The 25134-nt window shown below is 46.0% G+C and overlaps 1 protein-coding gene across 1 annotated transcript in view; it reads left to right on the forward strand.

Moving 5' to 3' along the window:
* LOC144790818 (E3 ubiquitin-protein ligase TRIM17-like) overlaps positions 1 to 25134 on the forward strand; it is a 537715-nt gene that overhangs the window by 276769 nt on the left and 235812 nt on the right. The window contains exon 6 of the mRNA XM_078665494.1: positions 13310 to 13425. Coding sequence (XP_078521620.1) covers positions 13310 to 13425 — 116 coding nt within the window. The remainder of the gene's footprint in view (positions 1 to 13309; positions 13426 to 25134) is intronic.

Genomic DNA, 25134 nt, shown 5'->3' on the forward strand with positions numbered 1-25134 from the left:
ATACACAAATGCTTATCTCAGAATGGTTTCTATATGCACACACACTCACAATAAGATTCTAGAGAAAGAAAAGTATTCCCTGCACTTTTCCAGGAGAAACACATTAGTCTGATTAAAATCAAAATGCACCACATACATCCCCTCACAAATTAATAACCCACCTTTCAAATTGTTTTGTAGAGTAAGAAGTATGTCAGTCACACACCGGATTTTCTTATACAGAATACCAGAACCAAAGATTTGCAGTTTCCCTCTCATTTTTAGCACATATACACCTAAACATCAAATCACATTGCTCTCCACATTAATTCAAAAGCAAACACACATTTCTATTGGTTACACATTTCAACCCTTTCCAATTGACATACATTTGAACCCTACCCCCAATCTGCCTTCTGCTTGTTACCATAGAAACGGTTCATGGAACACTTAACTGAGCACACAGGTCAAAAGTTTATCACACAATGTTGCAAATCAAAACAGCAAGTGTGCTTGACTTTTCAACATATCAGCTTATCCTATGTAATGTTCCATTCAATTAGATTTTGTTAACCAATAAGAATCATGCTTTTAAAAAACAGAAACATGCACCCTAATTTTCAGTGTACAATGTTCTCAAACAACCAATCATTTCTTTTCTTTTTTCAAAACTGCATCTTATCCACCATTTTAGAGAAAAATCTTACTTTTCAAACTGCCATTTCATTTACAGACACTATCTGAGTGCATCCAGACCTCCTTTCAAGATGCTTAGAGTGTGGATTGTGGAACACAGCTATATTTTGTGGAGCTAAAGGTATGCAGAAAACATAGGAATTCATAAACACCTAGGTTTACAAAACGTAGACATTGAATAGATTGGACCGAGAGGGTTTAACCCCTTCGACGCTCATGACGAGCTGGGATCGTCATGCAGTAGCCTGCTCACACGCTCATGACGAGCCCAGCTCGTCATGAATAATGGGTTTTTGTAAATCCCAGCACAGGGCTGTAAATCTCCTAGCATCGATGCGGTTAAGTGGCATGCATTGATGCAATTGGTTAAATCCTTTTTGCATCTCCAACACCCTGACCTCATAATTGTGCACTGTGGTGGCAATGACCTAGGCACTTTGACTGGGGTAGGTCTGGAAATGCTTATGAAGGACACCTTTAGAGAATTGATGTCACTTTTCCCCCAAAGTACCTTTGTCTGTTCTAACATATGCCAAAGGCAGAAATGGAACTGGTCCAATCAATTTTGTCCACAGATTGAGAAAGCTAGGAAACATGTGAATAAATCTGTTTCTGCTTTTCTCTGAGACTATATAATGGGGTCCATTTACCACAACAATCTGCGATTCAATATGGATGGCATCTATGGGAGAGATGGTGTACATTTTACAGATGAGGAAAACAGAGCCTTCCTCATAAACTTTAGACTCTGCATCAGTACTTACTTGTAGGTACTAAAATCTCTCAATAAACACAAGGGCTCTTTTTAGATCCACTTAAGAACTAAACACATAAGCTTGATGTATATCTGAACAATAATATACATTTTTTGGCTTGGAGTCGCGCACCCAATGCGTACAAGTCGTGCACCACACGCCCTGGAGTCGCGCACCCTACGGGTTAGAAGCTGTGCATCCAACGCGTGTACAACAGGGGGCCGCACTGCACACCGCGATGATTGCGCTACTCCTAATTTTACGTAAAAAATAAATAACCTCTATCAGTAATTTTTGTTATCCCCGGGGACCCCATCTCCCGGGGCTTATAAAACACGTTTGGAACCTCGGGGGGAGCCTCAATGCCCCCACGGTCCCAGACAGCTCCCCGCGTCCTTCGGTAGCTGGCATTTCTTATCCACATGGGGAGCTGCTAACATGCAGCTCCCCACGTAGAAAAGAAATATGGTTTGGATTTTGAAAGAGAGAGCAGGTTTCCTTGCTCTCTCTTTCAAAATCCAACCCACGTTTGCTATGGGAGGGCGGGAGACTCCTGCCCTCTCATAGCAAACAGCCGTGTCCCGGGGGTGGGCACCCCGGGACACTGCAGGAGCCGGTCCTGGGGGTAGCGGTCCCCAGAGCCCTCGAGAGCTCCAGCAGGGGGGCCAGACAGCCCCCCTCCCACAATCCGTAAAGCCCCAGGGGGTGGTGGTCCCCAGGGCTTGGGGGGCCGTTGAGCCTCCCAAAACATTATACTGGGAGGGGCTTTTGAACCCCTCCCAACAACTTATTTTGTAGCCCCGGGGGGTGGCGGTCCCCAGGGCTGGGGGGCCCCTCTGGGGCCACTTTAAATTTATTAAATTTCCCCCCAGGACTTGGCCCCCCGGGGGTTCATTGTAAAAGAAGCTCCATTCTATCTTTTTTTTTTACAGCAGCATCCGCGCACCGTGCGCGCACTTAATGATTTTTTTTTAAAAAATTACCAAAATTGGGGGAACCTGGGAGTCCATCTGGGACCCCTAAGCAGGTCTAGAGGGTCAGGGTATTTCTACCCTGCCCCCTTTATACATGTTGCACACATATTCCACAGACATCTTCAGCCTCTCTTTTACCGAGGCACAACATGGCTGCCAACAGTTCCTAGTTTCGAATGTTGACACACTTTACAGCCAATTAGCATTTAGCGCGTGATCGGGAGGGTGCGCTCAGGGTGCGCACAGGATGCGCAGATCCACCGCAGCCATAGATATTTATATGCTTTTAACTGTCATTTTCTCAGGAACTACTGAACACATTGACACCATTTAAGCAAAAGGCACGAGTCTGAACTGAGGACTTTCTCTTTGCCAAATTTGGAGTAATTCCGTTCAACAGTTCGGGCTGTAGCTGCGGCTAAAGGTCCTATGGGAAATTGGGGAAAACATGTTTTGGGACCCCCCTTTTTTCTCGGCCCCGACTTGACGAATCATTCTGAGACTTTCAGGATAGGAGCGGACCGGAGCTGGCCAAAAGGTTTGAAAATTTTGCGAAGATTCATCATTCTGCGCCAAAGTTATTGGGAATAGCATGCTGTGGATTTCCTATGGATAATAGATCCTAACTATAACTACCCACTGGCGACCGCCAGTAGGTAATATACCGTCTATGTAGAGAAGGTCATAGTGTTATAATTTTAACTTAACTTAATATTAATATTTGAGTCGGATTTATTAAACACTACGCTAGAGTCACATCGCTGGAGGTTTTGGACCCGCCCTTGATCATACTCAAACTATCCGATATGACTGAAGTCATATTCGGTGATGGGTTGATAGCGCGAAGTCACCCATATTAAGTTTAAATACCGCGGGACTGCAGGATCACATTTGGCGTGCCTTTCACGGCACACAAGTGCGGGAGACCTCAAGCGTGGAGTGTGAGGACGCAGGATCGGTTGCAGGAACCCGGAACTGAAGGTAAAGGACCTTTAATTGACCATATTGTTATCTCTGGCGCTATTTCCAGCTGATACTCTTATATTGTTTAAAGGCATAGAAAAGCATAGTTAGTGTGCTCTAGCAAAATACGCTACACTCAGTTGCGCTATTAAATGGGGCTAGCACTCGCATTCACAATTCACGTGAATGTCAGTCTCTATATAAATACTGACATACTTAGCTCTACTTTACGATAAAGGACTTTTTTGCATACACATCGTTTTTCAATACCAAGGGTCTGTACTCTTCATCTTTTCACGATTTCATGGTGGATGCTTTTCTAAATTAATCCTTATGAGTCAAAACTTGGAAGTGGTTCTAATCTCCTTTTTTCTCTTTTTTGTTTCATTCAATTTTCTTCCATAATCTTACTAAAATATAGAATTTCATTTTTCTGTGACATTTTAAAACTTTTTTAAATGAATACCTTAAAACTCACATCATAGTGGAAAACCTCAGTAGGATCCTTCAATATGTGATCAGAACTATTTCTTACATTTATGTTTTTCTGTTAGATCTAATTAGATCACCATGGCTTCCTGATGAAGGCGTACGGCCGAAACGTGCTTAGACAGGAATTATGTTAGCCATGATTACATTTCTTAATGTTCTAAAATAATATATGTGAAAAAAAAGTTTCCTTATTGTTCTTAGTCAGTTTTCCTACACAAATCCATGTCTCTAATCAGCAACATTATGTTTGATATGCACCAATATACTGAATTAGGCCATGTATGAATGGCTAAGTATGTGTGAATGGTATCAGTAACAATTATATAATCATGCACCTATTACAGAGGCAAAAACTGGAATTGTACATTTATCAAAATTGTCATTAACATTGCATGCTTTCTTATTATTTAAAAAGATCAAATATCTATAAAAATATTTTTTACCAATACTTAGTTTATAAATATAAAAATAATACAAATTATATATTTGATACTTTCTCTTTTCTGGTCACACATTGTCTTTGATTATTGTAGGTCCATCTTTTACTCATTTCCTAAAAAGTTTATTCTCACACAGTAATTTAACCCTGATTTAAGAAATGTATTCAGGGGTACCCCTCTTCTGACACATATGGAAGAGTCCTGTAACGCCATGGATGGTTTATTCTCAGAGTTCCTGTTCAAGTGAAGTCGTTTTTCAAGCTTCCAATGGCAGCAAAAAGCTTAGGTTTTTGTCCAGTCTGTGCACTGCAGTGGCTTTATCACTCCTTAAACCTCCATTATCCAGTCAGGCCCCTTCACACCTTGTCCCCACAGGACTGATTTTCCAACCATCCAGTCCTATATGATTGTAAGAGGGAACGTTTTATTCACAAGAAGGTACGTTAAAACGTTCAGTGTATTGGATGTTTTGCATATTTATTGGATAGAAAATTACCTAACTAAAAGGCTTCTTTATTTGTCTTTTATTTTCATTAGTGATCCTCTGAGGGTGTGTTAGTTGGGGGCTTGGCAGTGGCTGGAATTGATCTGACCCCAGACCGTGCTTCAGGCCAGGTCGCCTCCCTACTGCCGAGCAGCACCACCTGTGCCTGCTTGCTCCACTTCTGCCCTCCTAGCGCGTGTTCGTCTCCTTTGTGCCCTGGACAGCCGTTGTGTATTTTGGTTCGCTTTTTAAACCGGTTTTATTTTCTGCTGTTGTATTTTTTGTGTGTCCACTCGCACTGTATTTCACTGTTTAGCCCAGTCCGCTCCCCCCACCCCCCCTTTCTTGTCTCCTGCTGGCCGTTCGCCCGCTGACCCCTGCGTGGCCACGCCCCCTCACCGCCCTGCTCCCGCATCCCAGCTGCTCCTCCCTCCCTCCCTTAAATGGCGGCCGCTGCCCGGACGCGCAGTGGGCGCATCGCTGGCGTGCCGAAGGCAAGCTTGTCGGCGCCTGGACCGTGACCAGCGCCAGAAACCCTGGTTCCCACGCACGACACAACGCTAGACTCCGGTACGACTCCAACACCCTCCTCGCTCTCAACACCGGCCGAGACCACCGCTGCTTCCAAGCCATGCCGAAGCGCACCCACGGCCCCTTCTCCTGCCACACCTGCCACTTCACCTGAATGAATGAATGAATGAATGAATACATTTTTTGTATAGCACGATAGCTACTCGCAGGCGTCCTAGTGATTTAACAGAATACAGGTGGGTAAACAGAGTAAGGGTGGGTGAGGCGGGTCGAGATTATCTGCTGAAGAAAAAGGGTTTTAATTTTCTGCGGAAAGGCAGGATGTTAGATTCAGATCGAATGAAGAGTGGGAGGGAGTTCCATAGCCTGGCCGCGTTTGTGGAGAACATTCTTCCTCCACTTCTTTCTCTTTTGAACCTAGGAATGATGACTTGGAAGGCGAGGGTCGACCTCAACTGCCTGTTGGGGTGGTAGGGGGTGATTAAAGTGTGATTCAGGGTTGCTCCTTTCCTCCAGTAAGCACGGTGGGCGACGCACATGCTTTTAAAGTTGACTCTATCCTTTACTGGCAGCCAGTGAAGGGTTTTCTTAGTTCAGTTTTCACTGATTGCCGTCTGGGGATACGTAGGAGAGTACGAGCCGCGAGATTTGGATGACCTGCAGTTTTTTTAGAGTGGATTCGGGGGCTCCTAGGTAGAGGGCATTTCCGAAGTCTAGCCGGGAGAGGATTAGACCCTGGACCAAGATCTGTCTGGCCTTGAAAGGGAGGAGCGGTAGGATCTTTCGAATGAGTCTAATAATACCTATACAGGTGGCTGCTAGTTTAGTTGCCTGGTGTCCGAAGGTTAATGTGTTGTCCAGCCAGATGCCCAGGCTCTTGATGGACTCCGTGGCAAGGGGGGCGGGGCCTAGTGCTGGCAGCCACAGAGAGTCAATGGATTTTTTGGGGGGAGTTGCCCAGCACCATTAGCTCTGTTTTGTCGCCATTCAGCTTCAGATAGGACTGGCTCATCCAGGTGCATACTGCTTCCATGCAGCCTCTGAGATCGCTAGAGTAAGAGGAGGGATGAGTCAGGGTAACTACCAATTGCGTGTCGTCGGCGTAGGACACGACTTGGACGCCAAAAGGGCGTATTATTTCTGCAAGGGGAAGCATGTAAATGTTAAATAGTGTGGGGCTCAGGGACGAGCCCTGAGGAACCCCACAACAGAGTGGTTTGCTGGGCGAGGTGGTATTACCCTCGCAGACACGGAAGGAGCGGTTGGAAAGAAAGGAGTGTAGCCAGGCCGCGGCAGTGGAGGTTATCCCTAGCTGTGACATTCTGTGGAGTAAGATGTCATGATTTACCGTGTCGAAGGCGGCACTGAGGTCCAGTAGGATGATGGCCGCAGTGCCGCCCTGATCCACGATTTTCCTAGCTCCTTCTGTTACTGCTAATAGAGCAGTTTCCGTTCCGTGCATGGGGCGGAACCCCGTCTGAGAGGTGTCCAGAGAGTTGTTGGTTTCCAAGAATTCTGTCAGACATTGGTTTACGTATTTTTCCGCGATTTTAGTCATCCAAGGTAACAAGGAGATCGGGCGGTAATTCCCTGGGTTCATTGGATCTAGATTGGGTTTCTTCAGGAGGTCCTTCACTATAGCTTGTTTCCACTTTGGGGGAACCAGCCCTGCTGAAAGAGTTGTTAATCAGGTTCAGAATGCTGGGGAGGATGGTGGGGGTGATAGTTTTTAGGAAACAAGCTGGGGCTGGGTCACTAGGGGATCCAGACTTAACTTGTAGTATTATAGTTTCTAGATTGGTAGACTCCAGAGGAGGAAAGTTTTCCAGGGAAGTGAGAGGGGTGGGTTTGGTACGCTGCTGTGCTGAAAGGGAGTGAGGGGGTGGGGGAAAAGAGGAATAGATCGTGGCTATTTTGTTGTAAAAATAGTCGGCCTGTTCATTGCACCTATTCTGTGCGGTCAAAGGATCTGGTATCTTGTCTGGAAGTTGTAGCAAGCTTTTAGCGATCTGGTAAATTTCCTTGGGTTTGGAAGCTGCTTCGTTGATCTTATTTTCGAAAAAAATAGTTTGAGCTTTTTTTATGTTGATTTTATAGATTTCAAAAGGCGCCCGGTATTCGGTTTTGTTGATGAGTGAATAGTCAAGGCGCCATTTCCGTTCTAGTTTTTTACATTCTCTCTTGAGATTGCGCAGGTCCTGAGAGTACCAAGGGGCATTTTTAGGTCTCTGTTTGGACTTGATGTCCTTAAATGGAATGGTGGAGTCTAGGGAGGTGGTAATCCATTTGTTAAAATTGTCGTTGCTGATGATGGGATCGGGGTTATTTACCGGGGCAGAAGCTTCCAGTGTGGAAGTCCACATATTGGTATTGAGTTGTGACCATTTACGATTTCTGTTTGGGGCGGAAGGTGGTGTGGGGCGAGATGCTGCTGGTGCCCATGAGAATGGGATCATGAAGTGGTCCGTCCATGGGAGGGTGATGGGTAAATTAACTGTAAATTGAGTACAGTTGCTGAAGATTGGGTCTAAGAGGTGACCTTTTTCACGAGTGGGTTGCAGTACTAGCTGGGGAAGATCTAGTGCTAGTAGATTATTACGCAGTTCGGCGGCTGCCGAATCCAAAGGGTCGTCCAGGTGCACATTTAGATCGCCTAATAGAGTGTAATTAGGAGATGAGCAGATACCACTGGCTATCTCTAGGGAGAGTTGGCTTATAAAGTTAGTCAGAGTGCCGGGAGGTCGATAAATGAGAGTCCCAGAAAAGGTACAGGTAGGAGAGAAGTCCAACGAGAAAGTGAGGTGTTCACAATGGGATAGATTGGTTGGGGAGGAGCGGCAGGTGTAGCAGTTTTTATAAATGATAGCTATGCCGCCACCTATTCCAGAAGGGCGATCTGCTCGAAGAATTTGGTATTCTGCAGAGAGTGATTGAATAACATCAGGATCGGAGTCAGTTTGGAGCCAGGTTTCCGTGAGGAAAATGGCGTCGGGGTCCTTGTCAGAAATCAGCAGGGATATTTCTGTGGCATGTTTAGGGAGGGGTCTGCAGTTGAGTAGGATCATACGGAACGAGGGAGGGGGTGTGGTAGGGTGGCTTTGAAACTTACAGTGTGGGCAGTTGAAGTGTTTAGTAGTGGGGTCCCATGATGCAAGGCAGAGATTATCAGGATATCCACGTAGGAGATGTAGTTTGCTAGAGGAGTACTGTGTGGGATTAATTTTGCCAGCACTCGTGGCCCTTGGTCCCGGTCGGTCGCAGACGGGCGCAGACGGGCTTGCCTTTGGCGCGCCTTCGGCGCCCCGCCGGCGCCACCGCTGCGCCCGTCCGCTGCGCCTCCTTGGTAGGGAAGTCATTTTGTAGGGCTAGGGCCTCGGGGAGGGAGGGGCCTAGCAAAGGTGATCGGGTTCCTCACCTAAGATGGTGGACCCGGAAGTTGCAAATGCGTCAGGGAAGCCGAAGGCTCTGTCGGTAACACGATGGAGGGGCAGGAAATGCTATCGCTCAGCGTCGGCCTCAAGGTAATTGCCAAAAAACAAAAGTGCATTTTTTTAAAAAAAAGTGCAATTGACACAACGTTCGCTATACAAGGTGCACGTTAAAAACAATTTAGGCTTATCAGTCAAGCTGTCCCGGCTTCCACCTAAGGACCACACAGTACACACCACACTCACCTGTAGTCAGTGGGCGAGTGGTGCAAAGTAGGTTCTTTTGTAGGGCTAGGGCCTCGGGGAGGGAGGGGCCTAGCAAAGGTGATCGGGTTCCTCACCTAAGATGGTGGACCCGGAAGTTGCAAATGCGTCAGGGAAGCCGAAGGCTCTGTCGGTAACACAATGGAGGGGCAGGAAATGCTATCGCTCAGCGTCGGCCTCAAGGTAATTGCCAAAAAACAAAAGTGATTTTTTTTTTTTAAAAGTGCAATTGACACAACGTTCGCTATACAAGGTGCGCGTTAAAAACAATTTAGGCTCATCAGTCAAGCTGTCCCGGCTTCCGCCTCAGGACCACGCAGTACACACCACACTCACTTGTAGTCAGTCTGTGACAGAACCACCAAACCTCCTAGGACTGGACCCAACCGCAACCTTCACTGCATACTCCTCAACGCACCCTCCACACTGAAACACACTGTCGAGATATGGGACCTGCTCGACACCTCCTTCCCAGATGTTGCCTTTATGACTGAGACCTGGTGGAATGACTCCTTGGCACCTGACATCGCCATAGCCATTCCGGACGGCTACAAAATCACCCGCAGGGAACGCACCAACGAGATTTGAGGAGGCCTAGCCATCGTTCACAAGTCCAACCTCCAGGTCCACACCCACGCAACTCCGCCAAACACCTGCACTTCTGGATCCACACCAACCCCAACACCACCCTCCCAGGAACCCTCATCTACAAACCCCCCCGGACCCCGGGCTCCTTTCAGCGAATCCATTGCCGACCTAGCCAGCACCCACGCACTCGCCTCCATGGACCACATCCTCTTCGGGGACCTGAACTTCCACCTCGAGAACAACGACGACGCCAACTCTGCCACCCTGATCGCCAACCTCGCCAACCTCGGCCTCCGTCCACTTGTCACGGAACCCACACATGCCGCCGGCAACACGCTGGACCCCGTCTTCTCCACAAGCACCCACGTCACCTTCAACCACAGCACCGAACTCCACTGGACAGACCACCACTGCATCAACTTCACCTTCAAAAAGCCAACAACACACCACCGCACCCAACAGCAAAGTCACCAGAGACCAGTTGACCTCCACCCTCGCACAGAACCCACCCACGACCCCACCAACTCAGACGCTGCCGCCCGCAACCTCAGACAGTAGATCGACGACTGCGCCAACACCCTCGCTCCGCTCAAGAAACCCTCCAACAAACACACCAGCAAGAAAGCCGTCTGGTTCACCGAAGAGCTCCAGACCTCCAAACGTACATGCCCGAAACTGGAGAAGAAATGGCTCCACGACCATATACCAGACAGCCACAAGGCCCACAAGGACGCCGCCCGCAGACACCATCAACTCATTAGAACAACCAAGAGATCTTCCTTCAATTCCCGCCTGGACAACAACTCACACAACATCAAAGAGCTTTTCAGCATAGTGAAAGAACTCCAACCCCAGCACCAACACCAACGACATCCTGCCCTCACAAGATCTATGCAACTCACTGGCCACCTTCTTCCATCGCAAGATCGTGGACATCCACGACAGCTACAACACCTCAACCGCCCCAACCACGACAGACTCCACCCCAAACACCACCGGCACCAACCGGCTGACCTCCTGGTCCCACGTCAATGACAATGAGACTCGCAAGGTCATGAACTCCATCCACTCAGGGGCACCATCAGACCCCTGCCCACACCACATATTCAACTAAGCAGACGCAACCATCGCACCCCAACTACGGAAGGTCATCAACATCTCCTTCACCACAGCGACATTCCCGGAAATCTGGAAGCATGCCGAAATCAACGCCCTCCACAAGAAGCCCAAGGCGGACCCCAAGGACCTCAAGAACTTCCGGCCCATCTCCCTGCTCCCCTTCCCGGCAAATGTCATAGAGAAGATCGCCAACATGCAACTGACCCGCCACCTCGAGGACAACAACATCCTAGACCCATCAAAGTCTGGATTCAGACTAAACCACAGCACCGAGACAGCCCTCATCACCGCCACAGACGACATCAGGCGCCAACTAGACAACGCCGAAACTTCAGCCCTCATCCTCCTGGACCTGTCAGCCGCCTTCGACATGGTCTGCCACCACACACTAAGAACACGCCTCCAAGAAACCTGAATCCAGGAAAAGACCCGGGACTGGACCACATCCTTCCTTTCCAACAGAACCCAGAGAGTCTGCCTCCCACCCTACCGCTACGAAGCCACCGACATCATCTGCGTCGTACCTCAGGGCTCATCCCTCAGCCCGACCCTGTTCAATGTCTACATGGCCACCCTCGCACAAGTTGCCCGACAGGACGACCTGAACATCATCTCCTACGCCGGCGACACCCAGCTCATACTATCCCTCACCAAGGACCCGCACACCGCCAAAACCAACCTCCACAAAGGCATGAAGGCCATCGCCGAGTGGATGAAGAGCAGCCGTCTGAAACTGAACTCTGACAAAATTGAGGTCCTCGTCCTCGCACCCTCAGCATAGGACGACTCCTGGTGGCCGACCACACTGGGAACAGCATCAACACCCATGGACCACGCACGCAACCTTGGGTTCATCCTCGACTCCTACCTCTCCATGGCTAAACAGGTCAACGCCGTCGCATCCTCCTGCTACAACACCCTCCACATGCTCCGCAGGATCTACAAATGGATCCCGACTGAAACCAGGAGAACGGTGACTCAAGCCCTCGTCAGCAGCAGGCTAGACTGCGGCAACGCACTCTATGAAGGAATCCCGGGCAAACACCTACGACGGCTGCAACGCATCCAAAACTCCTCTGCCCACCTGATCCTCAACATCCCCTGGCGCAGCCACATCACCTTCCATCTAAGAGACCTGCACTGGCTCCCCGTCAACAAGAGGATCACCTTAAAACTCCTCACCCACGCACATAAAGCGCTCCACAACACCGGACCAGCCCACCTGAACAGCAGGCTCAACTTCCACACCCCCGCCCGTCAATTCTGCTCTGCCAGTTTCGCCCTCGCCACCATCCCACGCATCCAACGAACTACCTCCGGTGGCAGATCCTTCACCTTCCTCGCCGCCAAGACTTGGAACACCCTCCCCTCCCTACCCATCTGCGGCAGACCCAAGACCTGCTCACCTTTAGAAGGCTTCTGAAGACCTGGCTCTTCGAGCAGTAGCAGCCCCCTCCCCTCAGCGCCTTGAGACCCTCACGGGTGAGTAGTGCACTTTACAAGTTTCTGATTGATTGATTGATTGATTGTCTGACAGTGTGCGCGCTGCCTGGATGGTATGCCAATGTTGCAGTTAGTATTTTGTTTCTTTGACAATTAACTCCTAGAAAGCATTCTCCAATGAGTTACAGTAGTAGGTATGAACATTGTGTGATTTTTTAAATCAATTCTCAATACTTCACTTTGTTTGCGCCCAAATATTTGCCTCCATCTTTTTATCTTCATTTAAAACCACTATGTACAGAACTATATAGCACTTTTATTATCATAAAGCATATACCCTCCATCCTGATCTCTTCAAAGTTAAACAGATAGACTTTATCACACAGGAAAATTTCCTGTCTGATTCTTACCTCTTTGAGAAAGTTTGCATTCTCCCATTGATTTTTTTCTCTTTTTCTCAATACAAACTTTTCTTTATTTATGTTACCACTTAGGCCCTAATTAGGATGTCGGCCAGTGAGCCTCAAATCACTCATCGGAGGCTTACCGACTGACATCCTTGGTTTGAATTCCGACGGCCATATTACGATTACAGAGGTCGGAATTTTAACAGGCCGCTAAATCCAGCTGGCTTCTGACAGTCTCAAGGAACCCCTTGGCCAGTCAGAACCACCAACATAATTCTATATGGACAGTGTTTTTGCCATCAGGATTATGCCATGTCGGGCTTTCTCACATGGAAAGCCTGTCAGGAAGCATCTTTACTGGCTCTTTGCAGGGCCTTCCTTCTTCAGCGGCCTCTGGTTGGGAGCTGGCAGGGCACCCATGGTGATCCCTGTAAATCCCTGCACCGTGTGCCTGGCACCGTAAGGTCATTGCAGTTTCGGACCACCGACCCAAGATCGGTCTGTTTCGAAACCACAGGGCCTCAGTCTTCCACATGTCTCAGATTGAACATTCTCATGGCTATTCATTGCCTTCATTAAATGTTATGTCACCTCCTTGTATGACTCACTCTAGAAGGCCAATGTACTCTCTTTGCCTTTATCAAGACCTCAGTGTGTCTTCTAATTAATGGTACAGCCCTCTACCCCATTTACCCTAACTTATCCAAAGGACACTCTAGGTTAATAACGTATGTCTCAACCCTCAGGTGTGAAAGTATAAAAGATCAGAATCCTCTGGAGGAGAACTACCCAGAGAAGGCGATGCAGAAGACTCTCCACCAACAGTCCATCATCCTTAAGAAGAACATGGCAGAACTCAAAGGTGAGATACCCCCACCCTGCTTTTTCTGATGCTCCCAATTAAGACCACATTATAATTTGGGTTGATTTCCAAAATACACATGCCAGCGAATCTGGCATGTTTATCAGCATACACAAAAGTGCTATGTTCTTTTGTGGTAATTTTGTTTATAGTTGTTGTGTATGCATACGCTTTTGGTGTTGTAGAATTGGTTAAAATCCTGATTGGCACATTTAATTCACATCTTAATGCCTAGTACATGGTACCCCATGTACCCATGACCAGTAAGTTAAATATCACTAGTGAAAAAAAAAAAAAAAAATCTTTATTCGATTGTAGATTTTACAATCATAAAAGTACAATTCATAAGTACACAATTTTTAAAAACAATACCAAACAATACGTACCATAAGGCAAGTGAAAGACGCAATATACAGTACATAAAAAAAGAAGGTACAGCGGGCACTAAGGGCATGAGCAATATAGGGTTAAGAAAGATACATAAATTACTATATTGGTTAAAAAGACACCCAAACCATTCACAGCAAGATTATCCGTCCATACTTTTCCTAAAACTAATAGCTTTTTTAAAAAAGTTACAGACATATAAAGTACAATCACAATTCAGTAGTTGTAGGTAGTAAAGTGCGGGCTTGATTTGGGAGAAATTCAGTTTTATAAGGCACGGTTTAAGGTATAATTTCCGTGGGATAGAATAATAAGGGCAAATGAAAAGAAAGTGTGCCAAGTCTTGAGGAGACTTACCGTCGCAGCCACAAGCTGGCAACACTTCACCCCGTTGAGCCCCACTTGGTACCGCTAGTAGAAGGTGATATAGATCGAAACGGAACCTTGTTAACAAAAACCGTTCATAACTAGTCATAGGCCATGTCAAGTAAGGCTCCGTTTGTGGACAGGTTTTAAGTAATAAGTGTTTCCTAACACTGTCCTTCTGTATCTCGACCTCTTCTCTGTCAGTACATCTTACCAATAATATGGCATTTTTTACCGAAACAACATCAGGTTTTGTGATCAAGTTAGGGGCATAAAACAAGTCAGAGCGGCCAATTGCCGACAAACAATCCTTTATGTATTTTACCCACGGAATTTTAAACCTATCGTCTAACAGTAAGGCCTCTTTCAGTAAGGCATGTGTGAGTGGAATATCACTAGTGTATTGCAGCACTTATTGTGTCACCACTAAAGTGACAACGTAAAATTTGCCTCAGCAACTAGCTGAGCAGTTTTGAAACTGCCATTTGGAACTCTTAAAATCATCCCTTTAAAAAACCTTGACCTTCTTTTAAATTGTAGTAAGTAACCCTTAAAGTCGGACTTACCTGCCCTAAGCCTAGGTGGTTAGTATTTAAAAGTAGGACATGTGTATTTAATGTTTAAATATCCTTACAGTGTAAAAGCCCCGAAACCCATGTTGCACAGTAGCCAGGCTGGCTTTGCCATAGAAAACACAGGGTTACTTTATTGCACTTAATAAAGCTTACTTCGGATTGACACTAGCTTGGAAAACACTCCAAAACTCATTTTTATAGTTCGAGAAAATCCAACTTAATGCCAATGTCGAATTTTGTGTAACTATTTCAGAAATAGGGGCATTAGAAAGTCACAATTTGTCTACCAAATGACCCTGGTAGCCTTTTCATATTTTATTTTATTTTTATTAATTGGGAGAAATCTCAGCCTTTGCACTGCTCGCCATATTATATCAAGGATATATATATATATATATATATATATATATATATATACACACACACACCAATATCTCCCCATAAAGCAGTGATCAAATACTTCAAATTCATAAACTTTTTCATCAGTATATATTTTTATATAGTTATACAGTACAAAACCCCATTATAATTTAACACATCCTCGCACCATAAACCAAAGTAAGGGGGGGCCTAATTACCCCAAATCCTCTCTGCTAGAATTCAGTAAGTGCTACTCCCTTACACAAAGTTTTCTCATAAAGCCAAGAATCTTATAAATGATCCAGTTGTGAATGCATGAAGCTGTTCACATTCCTTTACTTTCAACATCTTTCCTTTGTTCAAATGAGAGAGTTGATGTTCTCTATTTTGGCAGTTTAAAAAGATCATGCAATAAGCATTTTTATGCATATAATTTAGCAGTTTGTTTAAACTGAGCTCAGTAAAGCTCAGTAGGATTAATTGAGGATCATCTAATAGATGTATAATTAACTTGTCCGGACAATATTGCAATATCTCTGCCAAGAAGCTCTTCTATTTTGGGCATGCTCATATAATATGTGTTCAATTGCTCTCCAGCTACGATGCATATTTATAACAATTTGAATGATGTTGTGAATTATTCTTATTTGAAAATGCCAGTGTTCTATATAATAACCGCTTAGCAAAAAATTACATTCTGTGATAATTTGCTCTGTTGAGAACTCAAGTCATACCAATTTATTGTATGTCATGTTTCAAGTGAGATGGTCATGTTCTCAGCTGTCTGCCCCTTATGAGCCATTCTTGAGAATACTTTTGACATTGAGCCTGATTTTCAGGAAATTTTAACTGACATTTTTTGTCATTGCCTCTGTGAGATCTTTAACCAGGTCTAAACTCATCATTTCACATTTCAGATCCCTCTTTTTTGAAAAATAAGATATTCATTTATAAGACCATAAAATAGAGTATTTCGGATGTCTTTTTATGTGGGCCAATATTAGCTTATGTTTTCCATACATCCTTGTGTAAGAAGTCCACCATGTAAGAGTACCCTTTAAATTTTCATCTTTGTAGCCTATTATTCTCCAAGTGTGGCTGTTGATGTAGTGTAATATTCTCAAGACGGGGAGACACATTGAGACATAGAAAGGGCAAATGTTTAGGCATTATTCCTTTCCATTAAACATCCATCTACTGCAAATGATTTTGATGCTATAGTCAAATGCTAAAAGCGTTCAAGTTTATATTTCTCAAGCATCTAACTCATAAAATCATTATCATATACATTACATATGAAATGCCATTTTGAAAACCGGAGGAAAAATGTGTAACATTTCTAAAATAATATTGTTTCATTTCTGGCAGAGCTAATCTCCTAACTTTGTTGGTTGAGTGCCAACCCAGGTACTATATTGGTCCAAATAATTACCAACATTCTAATGAAAGCTAGTCTACCTATGATTGTGAGAGAAACCAGATTCTATTTTGTAAAAAAATGATTTAATTTAATATATTAATGGTCTGTAGTATAGCTCAGTAGATTATCCACATTAGTAGTCATATATATTTCCAAATACCTCTTTTGCCTCTAGTTCCAGAGCTATGGCTGTTGGTCAACTAAAGTACCTGTAGAGCAACTACATATAAAAACGCATACATTATCAGTTCATTTATTCTATATCCTGCCATCAAAAAGATACTAAATTCTCTTTGCTGGATGTCCAGTTCTGGTATTAAAAAAAGCATACAACTCATTTGTAAACATTTTATTACTGGGGACTTTAATTGTCATATCATTTCTCCTAGCAATGGCTAGAAGCTTAATACAAGGAAAATAGAAGAGGGAATAGTGAGCATCCCTGCCTGTTTCCACGTTTGATTTTGCAAGGACCAGCATCAATACAATTCACAATTAATCTAGTCCTTGATGCTTTGAAGAGGTTGAATAAAACCATGATAAGCTGTGGAGGGGCCCACAGGGTTTTAAAATAGAAAGAAGACTTTGCCACTTCACAACACCAAATACCTTTTTGCCATCTAATAAAAAAACCTAAATAGGAAATTAATTGCTATTAAAATAAAAACTAATTCTCTAATTAAGCAATTTGTATTAGTAGATTTCTGATCCTTATTTATTATTTGATCTGAACTCGATGAACTTTACTAGCTGACAGTTTCACTATTATTTCATAGTCTGTTTTCAAGAAACTAACCAACCTGTAGGGGTTTAAGTTTCCAGGATTTTTATTAAGCCTGGGTGGAGTTCGTGGAGTTTTACTCTGTGGAAGTCCGCAAAGTGCCAGAAAAAACTGTGAGCGCTCCACGGAGTTCGGACAGAGTCTGTTAAGTCATGCTGCTTGCACTGATTTTTAGCGCCAGGAGTTTGTCTCGTACTATCAAACCAGCAGAGGGTGCTTGTCTCGTACTATCAAATCAGCAGAGGGTGCTGCTGCTTTCTTCCACTCGAGTCGACATTCTACTCAAGCAGCAGCTTCCTTAATGCGAATGTCAGATTTCTTAACGCGAGCGGTCGTGCCTAGGGGTATGCGGAATTTGCGTAGTCACGCTACTCAAAGCTCCGTGAAACTGTAAAAAATCTCAGCAAGCATGCAAAAGTTCAGTGAACATGCGGAATTGCTTGTCGAGCCCATTGGTGATGCTTTTTTCCTGTTCGCGAACGCTGTTTGAGTGCTCGGGGAGAAATATCTCGCGAACATGCATTTTGAAAGCGCGAACAAGCAAAAAATTCCGCCAAGCCGCAGATCGCAGAATTTTTGGTAATTCTGCATTCTCCGCGGAACACAAAATTACCCAAATTCCGCAAGCGGAACGGAATTTACCGCCCAGGCCTAGTCGTGACCTGCTGTGACCCTCCGTGATGAGAAATCTAACCAGGAGGAGGTCTAGCGTGGAACTTTTTCTCACAAGTGTTCGCCAACTTACAGTTGGCAATCCTCTCAATAAAAAAAGAAATCCGCTCCCACTCAGTTTGTGGAGTTTTTTCTCTACATGGAGCACGGAGTGGGCAAAACACCGCCACCGGAGCGGAATTCTTTGCCCACACCTAATTTTTATTCTTTTTAGAGAAGCTTACCAGTACAGCGATATCAAAAGACAGTGAAAGTCTCTCTCCCTACAATATGCAAGTTTCAAAATAGGTTGATTTAAAATTTCAGATTTTTTTTGAAAAACTCACCTGCAAAACCATCTTCCACACTAGTTTTCCCATTCACTAAATATTTTACCAGTATATCAACATCAATGTGAATGGTTTTACTAATGCTTGTGCTGAACTTCTGACAATGTTGGAATAGGAAGGCTTTTTAAAAAAAGCATACTTTAAATCTGGGATATCCAATTCTTGTTGGTAGCCATACGTATTTTTACAATCCTGCAGTAGCATGTCCTGAAATATCTTGCTGTCTGTAACCGGAGCAATTGTTTCAGCATTATAAAGTGACCTAATGTAGACAATTTTTGCGGTGCCTTCCAGGTCAAACACAGACCAAAATATTCACTCTCCTAATATGCCCTCTGTCTATAAGTTTAAATAGTCAAATATATTTCCATGTGATAAATATACCACATCTTTTATTTTTTACTTTCTCAAGAGAGTGGCCTTTAATACTGTTCTTATGACATAGATACCGATCTTGGGCCTGCTTTATTCGATGTTCCAACTTGCTCCATATTAGTCGAATGGTATTTCTTTCTGCTATGTCTTATAGTGGCTCTAATGGTGTTCTTAAATGCGTACAAAACCATATAAACTCTTGCAGAATTATAATTTTGAAGAAAGAAAACCGGAGTCATTTCTATTTTAATTTCTGAAACCCATGGTTCCTCTTCCAGATGCAATTTATTGAACAACCATCTATAAACAGACTGGGGATACCTAATACAGAACATATGCATTTTTAAAATTGAAAGCTCCAAAAAACCATTTGGATACTGTTCATTCTGCTGAAGAATTAAGTCAGATGATGTTAAAAGAATTCCAACCTTGCTATTGACCTTTACTGATACATAACTGCTGCTTACTTGAAAATTAATTTCTCCCAAAATCCACCAAATTAAAGACTCTCTTATAATCCAATAATATCTTATCCCTTTTACTTTTATATGGTCTGTGATAGCTCACTGATGAACCTAAACACCTGTGTTAGATAAAGTTAAGGGGCCAGATGTACGACCACAGTTTTTTGTGGTCTCAAACGGGAAATCGCCCCGTTTGTACATGCCCCTTCGTGAGTGTGTGCATAAATATTTTTAAGTTGCAAAAAACACAGTTGATGGACAGAATGTAGAACAATGTCATACATTCACCCCAGTACAAGGATCTGGGCCTAAATCCATCGTTTTTTTGCACTCCACACCACCCTGGGTTAGACACTGGCTATATGCAAATCAGCTCTGACCCTGTGCCTCATGGGAACAGTCCAGTCCGAACTACCAAGCCATGTCTTTCCCAGACCGGAATCAAGCATCCAAGGACCGGTTTCTGGCTATCGGCCTTCATCAGCCTGGATAGCTTGACTCCAGTGGGGTGGAGCGCCTGGGACTCACGTCTGAGCATACCCAGCCCACTCGGGGTGAAAATTGCAAAAAACACAGTTGATGGACAGAATGTAGAACAATGTCATACATTTACCCCAGTACAAGGATCTGGGCCTAAATCCATCGTTTTTTTGCACTCCACACCACCCTGGGTAAGACACTGGCTATATGCAAATCAGCTCTGACCCTGTGCCTCATGGGAACAGTCCAGTCCGAACTACCAAGCCATGTCTTTCCCAGACCGGAATCAAGCATCCAAGGACCGGTTTCTGGCTATCGGCCTTCATCAGCCTGGATAGCTTGACTCCAGTGGGGTGGAGCGCCTGGGACTCACGTCTGAGCATACCCAGCCCACTCGGGGTGAAAATTGCAAAAAACACAGTTGATGGACAGAATGTAGAACAATGTCATACATTCACCCCAGTACAAGGATCTGGGCCTAAATCTATCGTTTTTTTGCACTCCACACCACCCTGGGTAAGACACTGGCTATATGCAAATCAGCTCTGACCCTGTGCCTCATGGGAACAGTCCAGTCCGAACTACCAAGCCATGTCTTTCCCAGACCGGAATCAAGCATCCAAGGACCGGTTTCTGGCTATCGGCCTTCATCAGCCTGGATAGCTTGACTCCAGTGGGGTGGAGCGCCTGGGACTCACGTCTGAGCATACCCAGCCCACTCGGGGTGAAAATTGCAAAAAACACAGTTGATGGACAGAATGTAGAACAATGTCATACATTCACCCCAGTACAAGGATCTGGGCCTAAATCCATCGTTTTTCTGCACTCCACACCACCCTGGGTTAGACACTGGCTATATGCAAATCAGCTCTGACCCTGTGCCTCATGGGAACAGTCCAGTCTGAACTACCAAGCCATGTCCTTCCCAGACCGGAATCAAGCATCCAAGGACCGGTTTCTGGCTATCGGCCTTCATCAGCCTGGATAGCTTGACTCCAGTGGGGTGGAGCGCCTGGGACTCACGTCTGAGCATACCCAGCCCACTCGGGGTGAAAATTGCAAAAAACACAGTTGATGGACAGAATGTAGAACAATGTCATACATTCACCCCAGTACAAGGATCTGGGCCTAAATCCATCGTTTTTTTGCACTCCACACCACCCTGGGTAAGACACTGGCTATATGCAAATCAGCTCTGACCCTGTGCCTCATGGGAACAGTCCAGTCCGATCTACCAAGCCATGTCTTTCCCAGACCGGAATCAAGCATCCAAGGACCGGTTTCTGGCTATCGGCCTTCATCAGCCTGGATAGCTTGACTCCAGTGGGGTGGAGCACCTGGGACTCACGTCTGAGCATACCCAGCCCACTCGGGGTGAAAATTGCAAAAAACACAGTTGATGGACAGAATGTAGAACAATGTCATACATTCACCCCAGTACAAGGATCTGGGCCTAAATCCATCGTTTTTTTGCACTTCACACCACCTTCGGTTAGACACTGGCTATATGCAAATCAGCTCTGACCCTGTGCCTCATGGGAACAGTCCAGTCCGAACTACCAAGCCATGTCTTTCCCAGACCGGAATCAAGCATCCAAGGACCGGTTTCTGGCTATCGGCCTTCATCAGCCTGGATAGCTTGACTCCAGTGGGGTGGAGCGCCTGGGACTCACGTCTGAGCATACCCAGCCCACTCGGGGTGAAAATTGCAAAAAACACAGTTGATGGACAGAATGTAGAACAATGTCATACATTCACCCCAGTACAAGGATCTGGGCCTAAATCCATCGTTTTATTGCACTCCACACCACCCTGGGTTAGACACTGGCTATATGCAAATCAGCTCTGACCCTGTGCCTCATGGGAACAGTCCAGTCTGAACTACCAAGCCATGTCTTTCCCAGACCGGAATCAAGCATCCAAGGACCGGTTTCTGGCTATCGGCCTTCATCAGCCTGGATAGCTTGACTCCAGTGGGGTGGAGCGCCTGGGACTCACGTCTGAGCATACCCAGCCCACTTGGGGTGAAAATTGCAAAAAACACAGTTGATGGACAGAATGTAGAACAATGTCATACATTCACCCCAGTACAAGGATCTGGGCCTAAATCCATTGTTTTTTTGCACTCCACACCACCCTGGGTAAGACACTGGCTATATGCAAATCAGTTCTGACCCTGTGCCTCATGGGAACAGTCCAGTCCGAACTACCAAGCCATGTCTTTCCCAGACCGGAATCAAGCAACCAAGGACCGGTTTCTGGCTATCGGCCTTCATCAGCCTGGATAGCTTGACTCCAGTGGGGTGGAGCGCCTGGGACTCACGTCTGAGCATACCCAGCCCACTCGGGGTGAAAATTGCAAAAAACACAGTTGATGGACAGAATGTAGAACAATGTCATACATTCACCCCAGTACAAGGATCTGGGCCTAAATCAATTGTTTTTTTGCACTCCACACCACCCTGGGTAAGACACTGGCTATATGCAAATCAGCTCTGACCCTGTGCCTCATGGAAACAGTCCAGTCCGAACTACCAAGCCATGTCTTTCCCAGACCGGAATCAAGCATCCAAGGACCGGTTTCTGGCTATCGGCCTTCATCAGCCTGGATAGCTTGACTCCAGTGGGGTGGAGCGCCTGGGACTCACGTCTAGGCATACCCAGCCCACTCGGGGTGAAAATTGCAAAAAACACAGTTGATGGACAGAATGTAGAACAATGTCATACATTCACCCCAGTACAAGGATCTGGGCCTAAATCCATCGTTTTTTTGCACTCCATACCACCCTGGGTAAGACACTGGCTATATGCAAATCAGCTCTGACCCTGTGCCTCATGGGAACAGTCCAGTCCGATCTACCAAGCCATGTCTTTCCCAGACCGGAATCAAGCATCCAAGGACCGGTTTCTGGCTATCGGCCTTCATCAGCCTGGATAGCTTGACTCCAGTGGGGTGGAGCGCCTGGGACTCACGTCTGAGCATACCCAGCCCACTCGGGGTGAAAATTGCAAAAAACACAGTTGATGGACAGAATGTAGAACAATGTCATACATTCACCCCAGTACAAGGATCTGGGCCTAAATCCATCGTTTTTTTGCACTCCACACCACCCTGGGTAAGACACTAGCTATATGCAAATCAGCTCTGACCCTGTGCCTCATGGGAACAGTCCAGTCCGAACTACCAAGCCATGTCTTTCCCAGACCGGAATCAAGCAACCAAGGACCGGTTTCTGGCTATCGGCCTTCATCAGCCTGGATAGCTTGACTCCAGTGGGGTGGAGCGCCTGGGACTCACGTCTGAGCATACTCAGCCCACTCGGGGTGAAAATTGCAAAAAAGCACAGTTGATGGACAGAATGTAGAACAATGTCATACATTCACCCCAGTACAAGGATCTGGGCCTAAATCCATCGTTTTTTTGCACTCCACACCACCTTCGGTTAGACACTGACTATATGCAAATCAGCTCTGACCCTGTGCCTCATGGGAACAGTCCAGTCCGAACTACCAAGCCATGTCTTTCCCAGACCGGAATCAAGCATCCAAGGACCGGTTTCTGGCTATCGGCCTTCATCAGCCTGGATAGCTTGACTCCAGTGGGGTGGAGCGCCTGGGACTCACGTCTGAGCATACCCAGCCCACTCGGGGTGAAAATTGCAAAAAACACAGTTGATGGACAGAATGTAGAACAATGTCATACATTCACCCCAGTACAAGGATCTGGGCCTAAATCCATCGTTTTATTGCACTCCACACCACCCTGGGTTAGACACTGGCTATATGCAAATCAGCTCTGACCCTGTGCCTCATGGGAACAGTCCAGTCTGAACTACCAAGCCATGTCTTTCCCAGACCGGAATCAAGCAACCAAGGACCGGTTTCTGGCTATCGGCCTTCATCAGCCTGGATAGCTTGACTCCAGTGGGGTGGAGCGCCTGGGACTCACGTCTGAGCATACCCAGCCCACTCGGGGTGAAAATTGCAAAAAACACAGTTGATGGACAGAATGTAGAACAATGTCATACATTCACCCCAGTACAAGGATCTGGGCCTAAATCAATTGTTTTTTTGCACTCCACACCACCCTGGGTAAGACACTGGCTATATGCAAATCAGCTCTGACCCTGTGCCTCATGGGAACAGTCCAGTCCGAACTACCAAGCCATGTCTTTCCCAGACCGGAATCAAGCATCCAAGGACCGGTTTCTGGCTATCGGCCTTCATCAGCCTGGATAGCTTGACTCCAGTGGGGTGGAGCGCCTGGGACTCACGTCTGAGCATACCCAGCCCACTCGGGGTGAAAATTGCAAAAAACACAGTTGATGGACAGAATGTAGAACAATGTCATACATTCACCCCAGTACAAGGATCTGGGCCTAAATCCATCGTTTTTTTGCACTCCACACCACCCTGGGTTAGACACTGGCTATATGCAAATCAGCTCTGACCTTGTGCCTCATGGGAACAGTCCAGTCCGAACTACCAAGCCATGTCTTTCCCAGACCGGAATCAAGCATCCAAGGACCGGTTTCTGGCTATCGGCCTTCATCAGCCTGGATAGCTTGACTCCAGTGGGGTGGAGCGCCTGGGACTCACGTCTGAGCATACCCAGCCCACTCGGGGTGAAAATTGCAAAAAACACAGTTGATGGACAGAATGTAGAACAATGTCATACATTCACCCCAGTACAAGGATCTGGGCCTAAATCCATCGTTTTTTTGCACTCCACACCACCCTGGGTTAGACACTGGCTATATGCAAATCAGCTCTGACCTTGTGCCTCCTGGGAACAGTCCAGTCCGAACTACCAAGCCATGTCTTTCCCAGACCAGAATCAAGCATCCAAGGACCGGTTTCTGGCTATCGGCCTTCATCAGCCTGGATAGCTTGACTCCAGTGGGGTGGAGCGCCTGGGACTCACGTCTGAGCATACCCAGCCCACTCGGGGTGAAAATTGCAAAAAACACAGTTGATGGACAGAATGTAGAACAATGTCATACATTCACCCCAGTACAAGGATCTGGGCCTAAATCCATCGTTTTTTTGCACTCCATACCACCCTGGGTAAGACACTGGCTATATGCAAATCAGCTCTGACCCTGTGCCTCATGGGAACAGTCCAGTCCGATCTACCAAGCCATGTCTTTCCCAGACCGGAATCAAGCATCCAAGGACCGGTTTCTGGCTATCGGCCTTCATCAGCCTGGATAGCTTGACTCCAGTGGGGTGGAGCGCCTGGGACTCACGTCTGAGCATACCCAGCCCACTCGGGGTGAAAATTGCAAAAAACACAGTTGATGGACAGAATGTAGAACAATGTCATACATTCACCCCAGTACAAGGATCTGGGCCTAAATCCATCGTTTTTTTGCACTCCACACCACCCTGGGTAAGACACTAGCTATATGCAAATCAGCTCTGACCCTGTGCCTCATGGGAACAGTCCAGTCCGAACTACCAAGCCATGTCTTTCCCAGACCGGAATCAAGCAACCAAG

This window comes from Lissotriton helveticus, chromosome 11, assembly GCF_964261635.1.
Source record: "Lissotriton helveticus chromosome 11, aLisHel1.1, whole genome shotgun sequence".
Lineage (NCBI taxonomy): Eukaryota > Metazoa > Chordata > Amphibia > Caudata > Salamandridae > Lissotriton > Lissotriton helveticus.